Consider the following 22,281-nt stretch of genomic DNA (forward strand, 5'->3'; position numbering starts at 1 on the left):
CAGAGCTCAGTGCCCTGCACAGTAACGCTCAGACACCAGAGAGAGAGGGGGGGGCCTGACACGAGAGGGGGGTGAGGTATCTCTTGTCATACACACACACTCTCTCTCACAGTCAATGTCTTTCTCTCTCTCACTCTCACACACTGTCTCTCACACACTCTATGTCTCACACTGTATCACATTCACTCTGTATGTGTCACACAGTCACTCACACACTCTCTTGGTCTCATACACTCAGTCTCACAGAGTCTGTGTCTCACACACACTCTCTCGCACATACTGTATCTGTGTGAAACACACTCTCTCTCACACTGTGTCTCACATACACACTTGCACACACTCTCATTCTCACACACATACAATCTCTCTCACAGACACACTCGCACCCAGACTCACTCTCTCTCTCTCACACACACACACTCACACATTCACTCTCTCTTTCACACACAGTCACTCTCACATACACTCTCTCAAACATACACACTCCGAGGAAAACCTTGCTAGCGCCCGTTTCATTTGTGTCAGAAACAGGCCTTTTTTACTAGTTAATTAATAAAGTTTATATCCAGTCCAGAAGCAGGAATTTAAATTTAACTGGCACTGTTCTCAGTGGTAGGGAGGGCAAGCATCAAGCTGACAATAAGAATCTACATATCCTATATAATAATTCTCACCTCCAACGTTCTAATGTGCCTGGGACTGTGGCTCCCTCGGAGGTGGTCTGCTAGGCAGTTTAGAATGCACTGACGTCAGTGATGTCACTGACAGCTGATTCCAAGGCAAGGGGAGGAGTAGGGAAACACACGGAGCCTACCAATCAGCTCTCAGTGCCCCCCCCCCCCTGTGGAGCAGGAGCAGCAGCGGCCGGTATAAAAAGAAAAAAGCCAAAAAAAGATTTTTAACCTGAAACGCGGCTCCGTAGACAGCCATCTGGCATTGGCTGTCATCACTGCAGCCGCTCCTCCTCTCCCCTCCACGTCACTGCCCCTGCAGGAAGACCCCGGAGGAGCGCAGCGACATGTCAGAGGGGAGAGGAGGAGCGGCTGCAGAGATGACAGCCAATGCCAGATGGCTGTCTACGGAGCCGTGTTTCAGGTTTAAAATCTTTTTTTGGCTTTTTTTCTTTTTGTATCGGCCACTGCTGCTCAACAGAAGACGCAGCAGCGGCTGGACAGCGTTAGTATTGGTGGCTGTGGGTGGCGAGGGGGTTGATGTGCCTGAGGGGGGGTAGGGGTTTGGGTGATGCGCCGAGGGGGGAGGGGAGGGTCGCTGGACATGGGTGGCTGCAGGGGTAGAGGAGGGTCGCTGGACATGGATGGCTGCAGGGGGGGGCAGGGAAGAGGGAGGTGGGGAGGGGGTCTTGAGACCAGATGGGTGGCTGCAGGGGAGACAGAAGGGACGCTGCGGGGGGGGGGGCAGGGGGAGAGGAGGGTCGTTGGACATGGGTGGCTGCAGAGGGGGCAGGGGAGAGAGGTGGGTCGCTGGACATGGGTGGCTGCAGGGGGAGCAGGGGAGAGAGGAGGGCCGCTGCACATGCGTGGCTGCAGGGGCAGAGGAGGGTTGGTGGGGAGATGGGTGGCTGCAGGGGGGGGCAGGGGAGACAGGAAGGACGCTTTGGGGGGGGGGGGATTACCTTGCTAGCGCCCGTTTCATTGCCTACTGAAACGGGCCTTTTATACTAGTTTTTTATATAATTTATTCATTTTAGTCTATTCCAGTGATGGGCAACCTTTTGAGCTTGGTGTGCCAAAATTCGCCAAAAAACCGAGCATAACTCGGGTGGTGTGTCACTTTGAGAAAAAACCCATAATTTTGCGATATTTATAGTTTAAATAACAAAAATGTATAATTGTAATATATAACTGTATTTAATAAACCATAAACTAATTATTTAACTTACCTGCTTAGTGACTTCTTTGTTCATCTGTCAGTCAGTTTCTTTTGTTGGTCTTGATATTATTTAACTTGTGTGTGGTGCCGTGAACTAAGATAAGTGAGGGGGAGGGGGAATTCTTTAACTAACTTGCCTATTAGTGACTTTTTTGTTGCTGAATTTCATTGGCTAAATCTTCAATTGAAGGTTGGTGTTTTGTACACTTCAAGCCCAAGCAAGCGCTACTAACTTCATCTGCCAATCTGTTTCTTTTGTTGGTTTTGATATTATTTAACGCTGAGAATAAGGTTTCACAAAAGTACGTAGAGAGAAAAATTGTGAGTAAAGCCATTGCTATATTTTTCAGGGTGCTAAAAGTGTCTGGTAATCGGTTCCAGGCACTCCAAATTTCCCGTTCGTAGTGGCACTCCTCTTGAGTCTCCAAGCGGCTCCTTTCCAGATTCTCAAGCTTTGACCTCAAGTCGACAAACACCTGAGCCAGATGCTGTCTTGAAATTCTGCAAGTTGCATCTCCAAATCATCAATTTGCATCCATTGGAAACCATTTAATTCCAAACTACTGTAGACTACTATATCAAGATACTTAATTATTTTCATGGTCTGTTCTAGGCTTCTAAATTGATTAACTCTATCACTGAACTGGTCAAGTAACGAGTCTAAAACATGCTGGTACTTTATATGCAAGGGTTCCATTTCATTTTGTATAGCTGCACTGGCCTTCTCAAAATACTTTGTTACTCGAGGAAAATACTTACAAGTTTTAGTTTCTACATCTCGCTTGAAAATTTTAAGTTTACTTTCAAAAGCTTTTATGTATCCAAACATAACGTCAATACTTTTGCCAAAACCTTGTAACTTTAAGTTCAGTTCATTAATATGAACAGAGAGATCTGTAAAAAACATCAGGGTGTTGACCCACTTATCATCATTGAGCTGAGGAAAGTTTCCCAGATCCTTATCCTCAAGAAATACCTTAATTTCTTCAAAGCACTCCACAAAGCGCTCAAGAACTTTGCCTCGGCTCAGCCATCTTACATTATTGTACATCAGCAGTCCACTGTAGGTGGAATCAACCTCCAGTAAAAGTGCAGAAAATTCTCGCTTGTGAAGGGGGCGAGCAGCTATTAAATTAACTATTTTTGTAACAACTGACATTAAGTCGTTTCAGTCGGTGAATTTCTACTGAGTGGTAACTCAGATATTCTCTTAATAATTGCATCTTTATTCTGCATATCGTGAAATAGAACTGGTGCACATCTTAGGAGAGTTTCTTTAATAAATTCTCCCTCACTGAGTGCTTTTCCATGCTGAGCAATGGAGTGAGCAATGCTCAAACTTGCAGATGTTAAATTTGTAGAACCTTTTACAAATTTTTTTTTTTTTATATATCATTTTTATTGATGACCAAAATATACAAGTGACAGTAAAGTGAGAAAAGCATTGCATTACAAGTGTATTCCAATAGTCTGATGAACATCCAACATATTCAAACTGGCCATCTATGATTTTATTTTTCATCCTATGCCCTTCTAACCCCCCACCGTCCCACCTCCCACCCACCCTCCTCCCCGCGAGCTTACCCGTTCAAGATTCTACTGCGAGCCGTGGGGGTCAGGGTATCCCAAAACAGTAACCAACATTGTAATAGTCGATCTCCCTTTGGGGATGCTAAGTCATTTACTTCCCTACGTTCCAGGGCACCTAGGGAAATCATAAGGGATCGCCATCGTGGCACAGAAGGTGGTTCCGATGAGATCCAATTCAATAAGATCGTTTTCTTTCCCATAGCAGTCGCCCTGCGGAGGAATGGCAACATGCCCCTTCTTCGGTTCCCCCTCACTTTGTATTTATCAAACAAAAGAGTAGGCAAGGGGCACCATTGCAACCCCCAGATAGTCGAGACGAATGTACAAAGTTGTATCCAGAAGGCACGGACCGGAGGGCACAACCAGAACATATGTCCCAAGTGCGCCCCAGATCCCGCACACTTAGGGCAGTCATCCAAAGGTCGTAGGGCAGCTCTAAACGCTCTATGTGGTGAGATATATATTCTCATAGTGAATTTATATTGGGATTCCTGTAGTATCACATCCTTAAAGGTCCTATATCCAATTGTCAGATTAGCCTGTACCATCGCGCCAGTAATAAGACAGCCCAAATCTCTAGTCCAAGCCCCAGCGATCTGGTCATATGGTATCTCCGGGCAAAGCTCTTTAAGTTTAAAATGGTAAAATTTAAGAGGAACCGAAAGCTGCGCCTCCAGATCCAGCAAATCTGTGATTTGCCTCCGTCTCTGCGAGGTCAACGAAACTCGGGGGAGGGAGGCAATGTAATGACTCAATTGTAAGTAGGAGAGGGTAGCCCGTGCTGGAAGTCCAACGTTCTCACACAAGTCTTTGAAGGACCTACATTTGCCCTCTTTTGTTAGTACTTGGAACAGGAATATTGTCCCCCCCTCTCTCCATGCCTGGAAGGTCCCAGTATCCGTGCCCACTGAAAAATCCGCATTACCTCCAATCGGTAGGAAGGGGGAAGAGTGGCACTCAAACCCTCCAGTTTTGCACAGCCATCGCCATGTACGTCTCAGTGGCGCAAAAATAGGGGCGTATCCCTTGGCAGTAGGTGCTTTGCCAGTTGGCGCATGTAGCCAGTAACTAAAGTGATACTTGCTCACCATTTTAGTTTCAGAAACAGGAAAAGAAAAATAGGATGTGCCCCTAAACCAATCTGTAAGGTGTCTCATGCAGCCCGCCACTGACATACGTTGAATGCTGTGTACACCCAACCCTCCCTTATGTATTGGAAGGTATGTCTGCTTTAATGTAACCCTGGGTCTTTTCCCTTTCCATAGATATCTAGCTAGTAGCCTATGTAGTTTCCGCTCATCTTTATGTAAGAAGAATAGAGACAGTACTTGGACCACATATAACCATTTAGGGACCAAGACCATATTGTACAGAGCTACGCGCCCCCACAAAGACAGGGGAAGGCGCTGCCACATTTCTAAGGTGTGTTGTGTCTCTTTCCACAAGGGGGCTAAGTTGGTTTTGTAAAGTTGTGTTAACGATGTTGGTAATCTAATCCCCAAGTAAACCAGGTAGTCAGTGGTCCACTTCAACGGGAACCGTCCCTCCCAGCGTTCCCGCACTGAAAGGGGTATTGGTAGCACCTCAGACTTCTGTGAATTAAGTTGGAAACCCGAATAGTATCCAAACTCTGCTATGTGATCTAAGGCTATTGGCAACGATGTCTGGGGGTGCGTCAACACTAGGAGAATGTCGTCCGCGTAAGCCAATACTTTGATATGAAGCTGCGGCAGCTGAACTCCCCTTACATCTGGGTCTTTTATGATGTTGCGCAACAGGGGCTCCAAGTAGATCAAAAACAGGAGTGGGGATAGGGGACAACCCTGTCTTGTGCCCCGTCTTACCAAAAAACGTGGAGTACACATTCCATTCACTAGGACTCGGGCCCCAGGATCAGTATATAATGTATCTATTGCATGTAAGTACCACCCAGACAACCCTATGTATTTAAGTGTTTGGAAGAGGCAGTCCCAATTCACTTGGTCAAATGCTTTAGTAGCGTCCAGGCCCGCCAGCAATAGTGGGTGACCCGTGGCCTCAGCTTGCGCCACAGCCATCAGGGCCCTATGTACATTTAGGCCTGGATGTCTCCCCCGCACAAACCCCACCTGGTGGTCCCCCACCAAAGCCGGGAGATATGTGGCCAATCTATCAGCAAGGATTTTAGCTAGAATTTTTACATCAACATTAAGAAGGGAAATTGGCCGATAAGACCCCGGCAGATCAGTTGGCTTACCCGGTTTAGGGATAAGAACAATTAGAGCTTCATTCGATTCCCTGGGCAGCCTCCCCACTACCACAGCTGCATCAAGGTGAAGCGTCAGGGGAACACTCAGTTGGGTCGACAGTAATTTATAATATTCCGTAGAGAATCCGTCCAGGCCCGGAGATTTTCCCAAAGATAAACCCCTGATCGTTTGTTGAATCTCTCGGGCCTGGAGGGGAGCATTCAGCTGATCTCTGATTGCAGGGGACAACACTGGAAGGCCTGCATCTCTCAAGTAATCTTCTAATTTTGGTCCCCCCTGCTGCGCCTCCGGTTGGTACATTCGGGAAAAATAATCTCGGAATATGGTCAATATATCTTTAGGACAAGATTTACGGGAGCCATCAGGCGCTAGCACCGTAGGGATGAATGTCCTCTCTGACCAAGCCTTTGCAACTTTAGCTAGCAATTTCCCAGGTCTGTTACCCAATTTGAAATATTGATATTTACGACTAAAGGCTTGCTTCTTAGCACGTTCGTGGAGCAGTGAGTCTAGGGCCACTTGTGCCGCAATCACATTATCATAGTTGGTCTGGGTTCGACAGCGTATGTGTGCACGTTTGGCTTGTTGATATTTTCGCTCTAGTAAAATTATACCTTGGGAGATCTTTTTGTGTCTTGCACTTAAGTAGCTAATGATTTCCCCTCTCATAACCGCTTTAGAAGTTTCCCAAAATAATGTCGGATTATCTTTATGGGCCACATTATCAGATTCAAACAAGTTCCATTTTTGTACTAGAAATTTACCAAAGTCTTTGTCCCCAGCTAAGTAGGATGGGAACCTCCAGGACTTAAATCTGTCCACATTGTGTCCCAGTGCTATATCGGCCCAAACTGGAGTGTGATCTGAGATCGCCATAGTTGCCATGTCTGTATTAATTACCCGGGAAAAAAGCGATGTGGAAACCAAAAGGTAGTCTATGCGAGACCAGGTTTTATGGGCCTTCGAGAGGTGAGTATAATCCCGCCTCTGTGGAAATAGTAACCTCCAGGGGTCCACTAGATCCATTAGCTTACAAAGATAAGGCAATCCTTTGCTGCGGGGTAGTGCACTCCATGCCCCAACCGTCGAGCGGTCGAGGTCCGGATCAAGCACCTGATTGAAGTCTCCCGCTACAATCCAAGGGGCCGTGTCATATTTGAGACCTAGGTTTATCAGAGTCTGGAAAAAATCTGCATCATAACCATTTGGACCATATATAGCACATAGGTAGTATTCCTGTCCCATAATGTTAAGATGGAGCAAGACATATCTTCCCTTTGGGTCTTTTCCTATTAATGTAGAAGTGCATGGGAGCCCTCTCCTAATCAGTATGGCCACTCCTCCCCGTCTAGCCCCGGAAGAGGAGTAATAACACTCCCCCACCCATTGTTGGCGCAGCTTTCGGTGTTCCTCATCTGAGAGTTTAGTCTCTTGTAGGCAGACTATGGAAGCCTTTAGGCATTTCAAATGTGCTAAAATTTTTGATCTCTTAATCGGAGAGGTAATCCCAGCCACGTTCCAGGTCACTAATCGTAAAGGTTCAGTCAGGGTGATCCCCTAAAAGTTGTCAAATTAACATGTAACAAAGCTAACATAGCGCCCCGGTTGCCCAGCCCCAACCAAAGGCTCATTATATCAAATATCACATAGTTATACCAAGCTTTACCCAATCCCACAGCCCATCTTTTTTCCCCATCATCATTCTGCTCGCCTCTACCTCTATTCCCACCCTCCCCACCCCTCTTTATCCCCCCCCTGCCCTCCCCCCATCTTCCCCCCACTATTCATCTAACCTATCTTACCAACCTCACTCCGTTCTAGTGAGTGTAGAAGGCAGAGGTCTAGATGCTATAGGAACCCTACCCTTCTTTCAAATCAAGAAATTTTCATAGTTAATGTCTCACATATCCCAAAGAGCTGCAAGAATCACGGTACAGGGTGTTTGGATATCTTCCCCGTCCAGCCCATTCTTGAACCGTTCTGCCATGTGTCTCCGGTCTGCTATCTTGTTCACCAATCAACTCGGTCTCACTCTTATTCCACAGTCAATTGTCGGCATTAGCAATCCAACAGGAACTTTCTGGAACTCAATCAAATTAGAAATCCAACCGGCAACCGCCAACCAAGAACACTGTCAACATACCAGCATGGTTAAAACCATCTACTGATTAGATTAGCGATCCCCCCAGGATCAGGTCTGATGATGATTCAACCAATCCACTGCAGCTTCTGGGTTAGTGTAAGCCGTCCAGGTTCCGTTCTCCAGGATCTTCAGCGTTGCTGGATATTGCAGAGTAAACTTGAGCTTTTTTTCCACCAGGCAAGTGCAAACTGTAGAAAAAGCTCGTCGTTGTGCTGCCAAAGCCGCGGAGTAATCCTGAAAGATACGAATTAAAGTCCCATCATACTTTGTAGTTTCCCTGCAGCTTTTATAGTATCGCAATATTGCCGCTTTTTGAGCGTAACAGTGGAATTTTGCTATCACCACTCTAGGCCTCGATTCTCTTGTTGGCCTGGGTCCTACGCGATGTGCACGTTCAATTCGGATCGCTCGGCCTTCACCCGCCTCCGGGAAGTGCGCTTGCAGCCATGTCTCCAATGTTCGTTTTAAATCTTTATCTGCCACGGATTCTGCGAATCCCACAAATCTGAGATTATCACGGCGCGAGCGGTTTTCCAAATCTTCTACGTGCTGCGTATTCTCCTGGACTAGGCGTTGTAATCTTTCTATCTCCCCCGAGTTATTTTGCTGACCATCTTCTACCTCCGCAACCCGGGCCTCCAGCTCTCCCGCACGACGTGAGAGTTCCGTCGTGAGCGCCGACAAATTGAGGGGCCAGCGCGCCCACCACTGCTTCCGTAAGTTCTGGCAGCGTGAAGTCAGAGGCCGGGCGGGAGGGTGAGTTCGCCGGCGAGGCGGCCGCCATCTTGGATTCGCCAAGTCTCGGTTTCTCTTCTTTTTTCTTCATGTTTTTCCCGGTTTGCGCCATCGCCGATCTTGTTAGGTATTTGTCCATACACTGGGGGAGTGAACGCGTCCTAGATTATCTATTTTGGGGTCGGAGACACCTTTAAAAGTTCAGTTTTCGGGCAGGGTTCCCAGCAGCAGAAAGTTCCACGTCTTTCCTTGCTCACAGCATCACGTGACCAACCGAACCTTTTACAAATTTAAGGATGGAATTAGATTGGCTCTTATAAAAGTGTAGCTGCCTGGAAATGTATTCCTTCCTTTCATCCTCACTCTTTTTCAAGAGCTGGGAATGATTAGTTTCAAAATGTCTATATTCCACTTTCTGCTTACTACCGTTTCAGTACATAGAACGCAAAATGATCTGCCATTTTTTTCTATAATGCCATACATCTCGGTCCATGTCACTTGAAAGGGTCGGCTACTGCTACTACCACTTCCTTTACTTAACCTTGTTTTTTTATTTTTTGGGTTCTCCATCAGGGGGGTAGTGACAGAAGATAGAATTATAGATAGCCTGTTAGACCTGCAGGCAATTAGGGGTTAACTAGCTAACTGACCACCTTATGTAAATTAAGATGGCTGCCGCTATTTCTAATGGCGGGAAAAGGCACCCATAGCACATGCCCTCGCCTCTCCCAGCCTCCCCCTCACCTATCTCAGTAATGATGGTCAATTAGAAATCCACGACACCCCAGAACAGTAGATTGGATGATGGTTGCTGTGGTTATGTGGTTGCTGGTAACTGCGATCACAGGGCCCCCAGAGATGCGTCCCCCACGGCATTCCACTGCTCTCTGCTCCGCCGGCTGGACGTGAGGTCAAAGATTCCCTAACGGCCGTGCAGGAGCCGGGGCAGAGGGAGCAGCAGGGAGGGAATGAGCGGAGGACTCAGAGGGAGCCAATAGGAGCGCGCACGGCACCCCCCCCCCCAGCAGGTAAACATGCACCGAGGGGTGTGATTTCGCCGGAGGGGGGTGTGATTTCGCCGGGGGGAGTGTGATTTTGCAGGGGGGGAGGTCGCGCCCCGGGTGTCAGCAAGCCTGGGAACGCCGCATGTCATCGAAAATGGCTACGCGTGTGAGTGCTGACACGCGTGTCATAGGTTCGCCATCAAGGGAGGGCCACTGCACATGCGTGGCTGCAGAGGCAGAGGAAGGTTGGTGGGGAGGGGGTCCTGAGACCAGATGGTTGGTTGCAGGGGGGGCAGGGGAGACAGGAAGGACGCTACGGGGGGGGATTACTTTGCTAGCGCCCATTTCATTGCCTACCGAAACGGGCCTTTTATACTAGTTTTTTTATATAATTTATTCATTTTAGTCTATTCAATAAGAGAGACGTTTTTCCACATTCTGTTTGCTGGTACAATATCATTTGCTGAAGTAGACCAATAAGTTTCAACATCTGTGCAATTGTTTGCAAATAATCAAATAAATTCAACTTTATTCTGAATAAAGTCAGCTAATTGATTGGCACTGGGTAAATTATTAGTAGAAAATCATTTTGGTGTCAGTGGGATCATGACCTATCAATTTAGAGTATTATTCCTTCCTAGCTTTCCTCCAATTAAGTTTATTCTGAACACTACTATTCTTATTCCATTGTCTTTACGACAAATCTGTTTTAACTTTAAAAATTCAGAGTTGTATTTGGGAGCTATTTTATCTAGAACTTCATCTCCTAATTTATTCCAGTTTTCAATTAATACTACTAAATCTAAATTTTTTTCATTAAAATTAGCATTCCTCTAAAATTGATCAACTTCAACTTTTTTTTCTTACATAATAGGTCAGTTTAGGCTTAGATGTTTTCTTTATTATTTGCCACCAATTGATAGTAGATTTAAGCAGATAATTGTCCAACCATAAATTCGCTGTTCAAGATAATCTGAAAAAGTCATCTTTAATGCAGGATCTAATATATAAACCATTAGGTCCAATTGACATTCCTTCTTATGAATTATTTGTGGGAATGGTACATGATAATTCAGAGCAGTCAGAAATGAGTAAAAATCTTCAATTGTAGTGTTTGAAGATATTTCTAAATGCATATTAACAACTCCTATAAGAAGATTATTCTTAGAGTGTAATGTGTTTTGAAATATAAAATCATAAAAAATATCCAGTGCCAAAGACCATTTTCCTGGTGGGCAATACAATAACATAAAAGTTAAAACACCTTCTAGAATATCGTCCTTCAATTGACATGCTAACATCTCTAATTCAGGTACATTAATCTACTCTGTTAAGCTGAGTTCAAAAATATCTTTAAAAATCAGAACAATCCACCCCTTTCCCCTTTTCTGGATTGTATTCATGTTTATGTTTGGCCATTTTTACTCTTGTTATGCTGTTAATAAAATTGTAAGTTTTACGTTAAACTGCCTGCCATGTACCGCCTTGGGTGAATCTCTTCATAAAGGCGGTTAATAAATACCAATAAATAAAAATAAATAAATAAATATTTTATAACCAGTTGGACATATCTCCCTAATAATATGATCATCTTCATTCGTTATCCATGTTTCCATCAAAAATATACAGCTTGGTTGGTGTTTTTCTAGCCAGTGCTTAATTAAATGGGCCTTGTTGCCCACAGATCTTATATTTAAATAATAACATGGGAAAGAGATTGACTGGGAATTGCCATTATCAGTGCTAAGGGAGGCGGGGATAGTGCTGGGCAGACTTATGCGGTCTGTGCCAGAGCCGGTGGTGGGAGGCGGGACTGGTGGTTTGGAGGCGGGGATAGTGCTGGGCAGACTTATACGGTCTGTGCCAGAGCCGGTGGTGGGAGGCGGGACTGGTGGTTTGGAGGCGGGGATAGTGCTGGGCAGACTTATACGGTCTGTGCCAGAGCCGGTGGTGGGAGGCGGGGCTGGTGGTTGGGAGGCGGGGATAGTGCTGGGCAGACTTATACGGTCTGTGCCCTGAAAATGACAGATACAAATCAAGGTAAGGTATACACAAAAAGTAGCACATATGAGTTTATCTTGTTGGGCAGACTGGATGGACATTGCAGGTCTTTTTCTGCCGTCATCTACTATGTTACTATGTTATTAGATCTAATTTGTTTCCATATTACCTGATTGTAACATTTTTGTTTATAGGATCTAGGATGAGTTCAAACATCTATAGAGTGCACCGTTATATAACAGTTAGACATAGCATGTGAATATAAAGTTCTCCATTCACCTAGCAAGAAAAAGGTCAACAAATATAATAGCCAATCCATTTTATAACTAATATATATCTAAAAACTATTAACTTACAATAAGGTTGTGTAGGAGTACTCAAAAAATAGAGAACAGCTCCAATATTGTCATCCAAACTTTTAAATCTAAGAACTAATGCATGAAGGGGCACACAAAGGGGTGTGTCCCGCACCTTTGGCACACCCCTTGAGCGCAACATCTGAGGTGCAACGCCTCAGAAGCAGTGTTCTATTTAACAGTGTTGACTAACGTCAACATTGTTAAATAGAAAACTCCTCCCACCACAACTCTGCTCCCACAGAGATTAAATAAGCTTAATAAAAGATCAGAAGTACAAGTCCTGGTGATAGAAATGCTGTGTGGGTAATTGCCTTCTGCTGGTAACTGGCCATTGACATTTAAGTCTAACCAAAGTGTGCTCATTCAAACAGAAAAGCAGGTTGCAATGTATTACACCAACAAGCGGGGGGGCACAGGATCACACCCTCTGTGTCAGGAGGCCATCTGGATGTGGTGCTAGGCTCGCCAGCACAGCATGTTCCTTTGAGCCATTTATCTGGCAGGCAAAAACAACAGTCTGGCCGACAGACTGAGCAGAATTGTACAACCGGAGTGGTCTCTCAATATGGGCAATGCCCACAAGATCTTCCGAGAATGGGGCACCCCCTTGGTGGATCTCTTTGCTACTCAACTGACTCACAGAGTCCCTCAGTTCTGCTCCAGGCTTCAGGCCCATGACAGACTAGCGTAAGGTGCCTTCCTTCTGCATTGGGGGTCAGGTCTTCTGCATGTGTATCCTCCCATTCCTCTTGTGGGGAAGACTCTGCTGAAACTCAAGCAAGACCCACGTGTCACATCTCTCGTGGAACCTTGGGGTTAGTGAGCCCTTGGGCCACTGCAGCGGCAGGAGAATCACCCGAACACAGACAAGGCAGAACAGATGTACCAGCAAACCCAGGACTGGAACTACCAGGCAGAGACTGCAGGCGAGGCAGCTCAAGCTGCAGCAAGCAGGACAGGAATTCAGCCCAAACTTCACCTGCACTTGACCGCCGTTCCTCAGGAGTTGAGCCCCTGGGTGCAGGTGGCCGACAGGACTTACCGGACAGGGCTGGAAGGCAGAGCTGCAGGAAACAGCAGCTGGCTGGCGAACAGCAGGTAACTTCCAGAAAACACACCAGGGTTCCAGGCAGGCAGCAAGCAGCAGAATAAACCAGAAAACAAGCCGGGTCTGGGCGGCCAGCAGACAGAAGAATAAACCAGGAAACAAGCAGGGTCAAAGCCACTGCAACAAACTCTCACCAAAGGAAACTCCTCTGAGGACCTCTGTTGCAAGGCAAACTAGAGACCTTCCCAGGTGGTTAATAAAGGCAGCATACAAGGGAGTTCACCAGGTACGGGTACTGCTTAGTTCCAAAAAACTCCCAAAACACTCTGGAAGGCTGGAAGATCCGGACCGGACCAGCATATCTTCTGGAACATGGGAAACGGTAAGCCATCAGTTCACAGCAGCCACCAGGTCTAACCACCGGGGAGCGAGGTGACTGAGAGCAAGGAACCTGGGCACAACCGTACCTCCCCCTTAAGGCCTCCCTGGACTTCTCGGGAGGTCTGGATTTCCCTGGATCTTCTTGGTGGAATCGGCTGTCACCAATGTCCAGATCATTAGGCGCGGGTCATGAGATGGCCGGTTGACGGCGAGACTGGGCTTTGTCCACAGAGCTGGGTTGAGTGCCCGGCGCTGGAGTAGAGCTATGGGCCATGGTTTGCTGTGAGCTAGACTTCTGATTCTTAGATCTCCGGATCTCCGGATTGTCCTGAAGCTTAGTGCCTGGGGTCGGCTTTTTACGTAAGGTGCGGGACCACCGGCCCCAAGGAGTCGGCCTAGAACTCCTGTTGGCTGGGCTCTGGGGCCTGGGCACATTACCGGATTCCGCTTGGCACTGGCTGATCTGGGGTAACGCACATGCGCAGGTCATTTCCCTCGTAAAAGTCTTAGAGTCCTGGGAGTCACTAATATCCGTCCACGCATCTGAGTCTTGGTCCGGCTGTTCACCGACCACACTATCGGTGTCAGGGATAAAACAAAGTTTTCTGTAAGACTCACCCCAGTCCAATATCTCACCCTTTCCCCAGTCCAGGACCGGATTGTGTCTCTGTAGCCATGGAAGACCCAATACAATGGGCTGCACTGCTGAGGGAAGGACATGTAGAGAGATTGTAAGCTCTTTGAGCAGGGACTGTCTTTCTTCTATGTTTGTGCAGCGCTGCGTATGCCTTGTAGCGCTATAGAAATGCTAAGTAGTAGTGGTAGTAGTAGTAAATGTCCTCTCTGTGATCGCCAATCCGCAAGCTCACGGGAACCGTTTGAGTGTTTACATATCCTTGAATGCTTCCATACACTGAAAAGAGCGGGATGGTCTTAGGTAATTCTTGTGTCAGAATGTTAAGTCGATGGACTAGAGACGCGGTTATAAAGCTTCCACCCGCCCCGGAGTCCAGAAAGACCTCAGTATGCTCATGTCTGTGACCTAGGTTGAGCACTGCTAACATTAAGAACTTGATACGCAGAAGGTTAGAAGATTGACTTATTACTGTGCCTGCAGTCAGACCTGGCCCCACGGATCCGAGTTTCTGTGGACAGTTGACCGCGTAGTGTCCCGTATCACCACAATACAGGCAAAGATTGAGGGTCCGACACCTCTGTTTCTCTTGAATCGTGAGAGGAGTATGACCTAGTTTTATGGGTTCTACTGGTGGTTGTTGGGGGGGGGGGGGGGGAGAACCTCCTGCGGATGAGAAGTCTGTAGTAAAACTTGATGGCTAGGTGTCTTAATACCTATCTTTTCTATGGAACGCCATTCTTGGCTACGCTCCTGGAATCGAATATCAATCATATTACAAATCTTGATTAGCTCATCCAACCTGGTGGGAAGTTCATGTCCAGCCCGCTCATCCTTAATTTGCGGTGCCAATCCCTGCCAAAAGGTCGCAATCAGACTTTCATTGTTCCAGGCTAATTCAGAAACCAAAGTGCGGAACCTGATCACATAGAGGCATATTTTCAAAGCACTTTGGGAGGCTACGTTCCATAGGTTTCTATGGAACTTTGGGAGGCTAAGTGCTTTGAAAATGAGCTTGATAGTCACCCAGGGTCTGTGTTCCTTGCTTGAGTCTCAAGAGTGCAGAAGTTACGGAAGTAACCTTCCCAGGCTCTTCAAAAACTCGTTTAAATTGATCCAGGAAACCCTGGAGATCATGAAGCACTGGATCGTCCGTCTCCCAAAGAGGTGACGCCCAAGCTAATGCTTGACTGGACAATAGAGACATAATATAAGCTATCCGGGTTCTCTCAGTGGGGAAATCTTGGGACTGGAGCTCAAAAATTATTTCACACTGGTTGAGAAAACCTCTACAGTCTTTGGGATTGCCGTCGTATCTAGGTGGTGACTTCAGACGGACCCCTGGCGTGGCCGGAGCTCTTGCTGATGCTGGACCTGAACTAGAAGCATCTGCTGCTGCCTTTAGGGATGATGACATAAGTCTCTCTAGCTGGTCCATATGTGCCCCCAGGGCGTGGAGGGCAGTAGCATGCTCCTGCAGCGCCTGCACAATGGATGATCCCTCCGAGCTCATGGCCTTGCAGTCTGTCACGTCTCTCGTGGAACCTTGGGGTTAGTGAGCCCTTGGGCCACTGCTGCGGGGAGGCAGCGGCAGGAGAATCACCCAAACACAGACAAGGCAGAACAGACGTACCAGCAAACCCAGAACTGGAACTACCACGCAGAGACTGCAGCCAAGGCAGCTCAAGCTGGAGCAAGCAGGACAGGAATTCAGCCCAAACTTCACCTGCACTTGACCGCCGTTCCACAGGAGTTGAGCCCCTGGGTGCAGGCGGCCAACAGGACTTACCGGACAAGGCTGGAAGGCAGAACTGCAGGAAACAGCAGCCGGCTGGCGAACAGCAGGTAACTTCCAGAAAACACACTGAGGTTCCAGGTAGGCAGCAAGCAGCAGAATAAACCAGAAAACAAGCCGGATCTGGGCGGGCAGCAGACAGAAGAATAAACCAGGAGACAAACAGGGTCAAAGCCACAATCGAGAAATAGCACAGCAGCACTGCAACAAACTCTCACCAAAGGAAACTCCTCTGAGGACCTCTGTTGCAAGGCAAACTAGAGACCTTCCCAGGTGGTTAATAAAGGCAGCATACAAGGGAGTTCACCAGGTACGGGTACTGCTTAGTTCCAAAAAACTCCCAAAACACTCTGGAAGGCTGGAAGATCCGGAATGGACCAGCATATCCTCTGGAACATGGGAAACGGTAAGCCATCAGTTCACAGCAGCCACCAGGTCTAACCACCGGGGGGCGAGATGACTGAGCGCAAGGAACCTGGGCACAACCGTGACACCACGGGACCATGATCTTAATTGCACCTTACTGGCCTCGGCAGATCTGGTTCCCTCTTCTTCTGGAGTTATCCTTTGAAGAACCATGGAGATTGGAGTGTTTTCCAACCCGCATCACACAGAACAAGAGTTCTCTTCTACATCCTAACCTTCCATCTCTGACCCTCACAGCCTGGATGTTGAGAGCCTAGAATTTGCTTCTCTTTGTCTGTCAGAGGGTGTCTCCTGAGTCTTGCTGGCTTCCAGGAAAGATTTCACTAAGAGGTGTTACTCTTTCAAATGGAGGAGGTTTGCTGTCTGGTGTGAGGGCAAGGCCCTAGATCCTGTTTACTGTCCTACACAGTCCCTGCTTGAATACCTTCTGCACCTTTCCGAGTTTGGTCTCAAGACCAACTCTGTAAGGGTTCACAGTGCAATTAGTGCTTATCATCAGCATGTAGAGGGTAAGCCCATCTCTGGACAGCCTCTAGTTGTTCACTTCATGAGAGGTTTCCTTTTGTCAAAGACCCTTGTCAAACCTCCTCCTATGTCATGGGACCTCAATGTCGTTCTCACCCAGCTGATGAAAGCTCCTTTTGAGCCACTGAATTCCTGCCATCTGAAGTACTTGACCTGGAAGGTCATTTTCTTGGTGTTGTTACTTCAGCTTGTAGAATCAGTGAGCTTCAGGCCCTAGTGGTGGATGCACCTTAAACTAAGTTTAATCACAACAGAGTAGTCCTCCGCACACATCCTAGGTTTCAGCCAAAGATTGTGTCAGAGTTCCATCTGAACCAGTCAATTGTCTTGCCAACATTCTTTACCGGACCTCATGTCCATCCTGGCAAGAGCACCTTGCACACCTTGGACTGCAAGCGAGCATTGGCCTACTAAGTGGAGTGGACAAAGCCCCACAGATAGCCCTCCCAACTTTTTGTTTCTTTTGATACCAACCGGATGGGGGCCACCATCGGGAAGTGTAAAATCTCTTAATTTTCTGGCAGATTGCATTTCTTTCACTTATGCCCAGGCTGAGCTGACACTGGAGGGTCATGTCAAGGCTCATAATGTCAGAGCCATGGCTGCATCTGTAGCCCACTTGCAGTCAGCTTCCATTGAAGAAATTTGCAAGGCTGTGACATGGTCTTCAGTCCACACATTCACATCTCATTACTGCTTTGAGCAAGATACCCAACGTGATAGTCGGTTTGGGCAGACATTGTTGCAGAATCTGGGGTCTAGAATCCAACTCCACCCCCTTAAGCCTGTTTTATTCTGTTCCAGGCTGTACTCTCACTCAGTTTGTATATAGTTTAAGGTCGATCTGGGTTATGTCCTCAGCATTACGAGGTCCAATTGACCAATGTTTGTTGTTTTCTGTGAGCCTGGATGCTAGGGATTCCCCACTTGTGAGAATTAATGCCCTGCTTGTCCTCAGAGAAGCGGTTACTTACCTGTAGCAGGTATTCTCCAAGGACAGCGGAGCTTATGTTCTCACAATATACCTCCTTTAGGAGTTGTCTCCTATTTTTAATTTTTCTTGCTGAAGCATTTAACTGCGGTAGCTGCGCATGAGTGGTGGGTGGAAAAGCACCAGCTCATGCATGTTGGAGTGTGTCTCGCTCTCCACAGAAGCTCTTATGGCTTGTTATAAAGCCCAGACAATTACTGCTACAGGTAAGTAACTTTGCAAGTGACAATAAAACAGTCACTTGCTGTGATTGAGAGTGCTGTGCAGCTCAACAGACAGAAGAGGACATCTTGACTGGTAAGTTCAGTACTGTCAGTAATACTTGGGGATGATCATGTTTAGCTGCCTATACGGTTGGCATGGTGGAGACTTGACAACCAGCGTTGAAGCATGTGTGGCTGGGCCCGCATGCTTGGGCAAACTGGATGGACCATGCAGGTCTTTATCTGCTGTCATTTACTGTGTTACTGTGTGTTATTGTGAGGCATATTTTCAAAGCACTTAGCCTTCCAAAGTTCCATAACTTTGGAAAGCTAAGTGCTTTGAAAATATGCCTCTGTGTAATCTAAGAAAATACTTCTTTACAGAAAAGGTGGAGACAAAGTTTATATCTGAATTCAAGGAAGTGTGGGACAAACACATAGGACTTCTAAGGGAGAGGAAAGAATAGTTGATGGTATGAATAGATCATATGGTCTTTGTTTGCAGTTATTTTCTATGGGGCCAATATTTAGACTGCAGGAGTTAGACTGGCTAACTCCTGCAGTTGGTGCTAAGCCCAGATATTTAATGGTGACCAGCATTGAATATCCGGTTTATTTTTGGCTGGTTTAAAGATAACTAGCTAAACTGATATTCAGCACTAGCTGATTACCTTAAACTGGCCAAAGATATCCCATGTTTTCATGTGGCCAAATATGGTTGCTAAACCAGCTTTAAAAATTGGTGGACAGCTACCTGCTAGCTGCTAACCAGCAATATTCAGCAGGAGATAGCCGGTTATGCTCTGCAGAATATCAATGGATAGCCGGCTATGTAGCATTTAACCGGAAAGGTGCCATTCCTGGTCAGTTAAATGGTTTTGAATATTAAAGGGTATGTAGGGGAGGGAAGGGGATGAGAGAGAGAGAGAGAGAGATGGGCTGGATGGGCTGGTATGAAAAAAAAAACCATGGGCCAGTATCTTGGTACAGTCCTCCCCTGTTGTCTTCCATAGTATGTATGCTCTTAAATGGACTGCATGGAAGTGTTTTGAGAGGTGTTGTTAGGTCAGGAGAGGAAAATAATTACGTAGATTGGATTTTTAAATCTGAATGCTTTATTTTCTGTTGAAGTTTTATTTATGCAAAAAGCAGGTTCAAAGTATGCACGTACCTGGTATCTCTGAAAAGATTTCTAACAACAGTTATGCATGTCCTTTTCTACTGAAAATTAGGTAGAGGGTTACTTTGTATCTAAGCATGGAGTTTAAAAATTCAGAACTGTCTAAGTTAGCACGATTTTCCAATCTTACCAAAGACTGAAGAGCTTCAATTTCCATCTGTAGATGTTGGCACCGACGTCTTGCTTCGTTCAGCTCTGCCCTGGCATCCTTTAAAGCTGCTTTATCTTTTTCCATTCTTCTCTCTGTATCTTCTGCCAGCTATCACCAAAGATACATAAAATTAAAGCTGGTCACTTTATCTATTAACTCTCCAGGTTGGCTTACTGTTATGGCTCATGTATCAAGGATATTAATTTGATCAACATTCGATAGAGGAGAAATTCACAGGGGTAAATTTGAGAAAAATTCTACCTTAATACTCACCATTAACTGCATTATTCAGGCCTGTTGGGCATCTCCAGTTAGGCTTGCCAATGCTATGTGCTGAACACCAATTCTACAATGACATCTGTGCTCCAAGATGCCATTATAGAATACTATTGTAAGACAGCAGAAATATGCTTACATTTAGGCATGCCCACTTGCACCTGGACTGTGGCAGGCATAAATGGGTGTGCCTACAAGGGGCAGGTGTGCACATAACCTACAGTATGTAAACTGTGTACATAAATGTTGGTCCTGTCTATGCTCTGCCCAAGAATATGCCCCCTTGCATTTGCAAACTAAGGCATTTATGCTCGTATCTTACAGAATACTGTTGTGAGCACAGGTAGCACTGGCACATTTGGAGATGTGAGTGCTAGTATTCTATAAATATACACATGCATATGGCACTTAACACTAAGCATACTGGTATAGAATTAGAGGGTTAATGAGTAAATGACAGAAGAAAGCATATGATCATCTGCCTTATGCATGATTCTTCTTAAATGTAATGTGACAATGTAAATTCACATTTGTATTGCCTGAAAATTGGACAGTAGATGAACGTTTCCCTCATTTTGTATTTGTCCTTTTGGAATAATCTAATCTGAAATTTATAGAGCGCACTACTCCCAGCATGAGGTTCAAGGCAGTTTACAACAAAGAAGACTCAGAACAGCAAGAGGAACTACAAACAAAAATAGAAACAATCAGAATTTATCAAATAAAAATGTCTTCAGTTTTTTACACAATTGAATATAATTAAACTCAGACTGAATACTGAAAGAGAGCGCATTCCAAATCGTAATAGCCTGAAAAGAGAACATAGCTTCAAAATGACATTTCCATCGAACACCAGAAAATGAAGGAAGCTTTAATATAAAATTATCCGCAAACAAAATAAATTTGAAAAAGATGAAATTAACAATTCCGTGGTACTACCATTTAAAACATGAAAAATCAAGCAAGCCGATTTAAAAATAATATGAACCCTAATAGGAGGCCAATGTAATTTACTAGCATATTGAGATAATCTGTTATATTTTTTCACCTGAAAAACTAAACGTACAGCAGTATTTTGTATCAACATATATAGCAATTTGGCACTCAACATAAAGGGAATTACAGTAATGCAGTTGAAACAGTACCATCATCTAGACCAATACTGAAATGTGACTCAGAAAAATAGGGCCTAAGCAGTCACAATTGTCTCATATGGCAAATTGTTCACCTCCATACATTTTTTACTTGAGATCTATAAACAAACAGTCATGTATTATATCTAAAATCCAGGATTGTCTTTCCACCTTTAAAGTTTTTCCATCTGGCAATGGTATTATATCAGGAATAGTCAACACAGAATTAGAAAACCAGAGCTCTTTAGTTTTGGTGGGATTTAATTGAAGCATATTTGCCAGGGCCCAATGCTGAATTTTATCCATAAAATCTGAGGCCCGATCAAATGTATCTTCCAAAGTATTACATACTGGCACCAACATCAAAATGTCATCCACATAGGAAAACAATCATTCTCCATTATTGGAAGAAACAGATCCAAGGGTACTCATAAAAAGGTTGTATAAGATAGGCGATAGAGGAGAACCCTGGGACACTCCACAATCCGAACGCCAGCTATTGGACTGAACACCACTTTTCCAAACACAGTATGAACGATTACACAAAAACTCATTAAACCAATTCAAAACAGAACCCACTGAATTCACTCAAGCTTGTCATCAACAACCTTTGATCCACTGATTCAAAAGCAGCAAATATATCATCATATTCTAATAAGAGTAACTGCTTGCCCTTACATAAATAGCTATGAACAACTGATGTCAAGGTTAGTAAAAGAGATTCAGTGCTGTGCTGGGTTCAAAAACCAAATTGTGATGAATATAAACATGAGTATGATTCAATATAATGAGATAATTGCTTACAAAAGTTTCCAAACGTTCAGGGGTCCTTTTACCAAGCTGCAGTACAAGGGGGCCTGTGCTAGCATCAGCGCGTGATTTGATGCGGCTGAGGCCCCCCTTTACCCAGTGGGTAAAAGGCTGTCTTTTTTTCTGGAAAAGAAATGGTTACGCGGTAAATGAACCACTTGCCATGCGGCCATTTCAGCGGGGAGTACTTTTTATTGCCCCAGAAATGGCGTTCACTGAGGGTGGGACCTACTGCTGGGTTCCTGCAGTATTCCGGTGGTAGTACTGGACTGGCATATGGCAAGCCTTTTACCCATTCTACATCACTAAGGATTTTATAGACTTCAATCGTATCCCCCCTAAGCCGCCTCTTTTCCAAGCTGAAGAGCACTGACCTCTTTAGCCTTTCCTGATATGGGAGGAGTTCCATCCCCTTTATCATTTTGGTCGCTCTTCTTTGAACCTTTCCTAATTCTGTTTTATCTTTTTGAACACAATACTCAAGGTGAGGTCGCACCTTGGAGCGACACAGAGGCATTACAATATTCTTGGTCTTATTTTGCATCCCTTTCCTAATAATTCCTACAAGTGCGTTTTTTCTAACGAAAAAGGTGCCGGTACTCAAATGCCAGGCCACCCTTCAGGGGTGGGGTGATCACTGAGGGACCCACACCACAATATCCAAGCCCCCTGCAAACAGTCACAGAATCTGTGACAAAGCAGAATTAGTGTGTAGAGCCTGAACTCTTTCATTAAAATACGAGGACCATGGGTCAAT

The 22,281-nt window shown here is 45.6% G+C and overlaps 1 protein-coding gene across 1 annotated transcript in view; it reads right to left on the reverse strand.

Moving 5' to 3' along the window:
* Positions 1-22,281, reverse strand: part of KRT222 (keratin 222) — a 140,476-nt gene that overhangs the window by 77,296 nt on the left and 40,899 nt on the right. The window contains exon 4 of the mRNA XM_030220475.1: positions 19,285-19,413. Within this exon, the coding sequence (XP_030076335.1) occupies positions 19,285-19,413 (129 nt within the window). The remainder of the gene's footprint in view (positions 1-19,284; positions 19,414-22,281) is intronic.

This window comes from Microcaecilia unicolor, chromosome 12 (assembly GCF_901765095.1).
Source record: "Microcaecilia unicolor chromosome 12, aMicUni1.1, whole genome shotgun sequence".
Taxonomy (NCBI): Eukaryota; Metazoa; Chordata; class Amphibia; order Gymnophiona; family Siphonopidae; genus Microcaecilia; species Microcaecilia unicolor.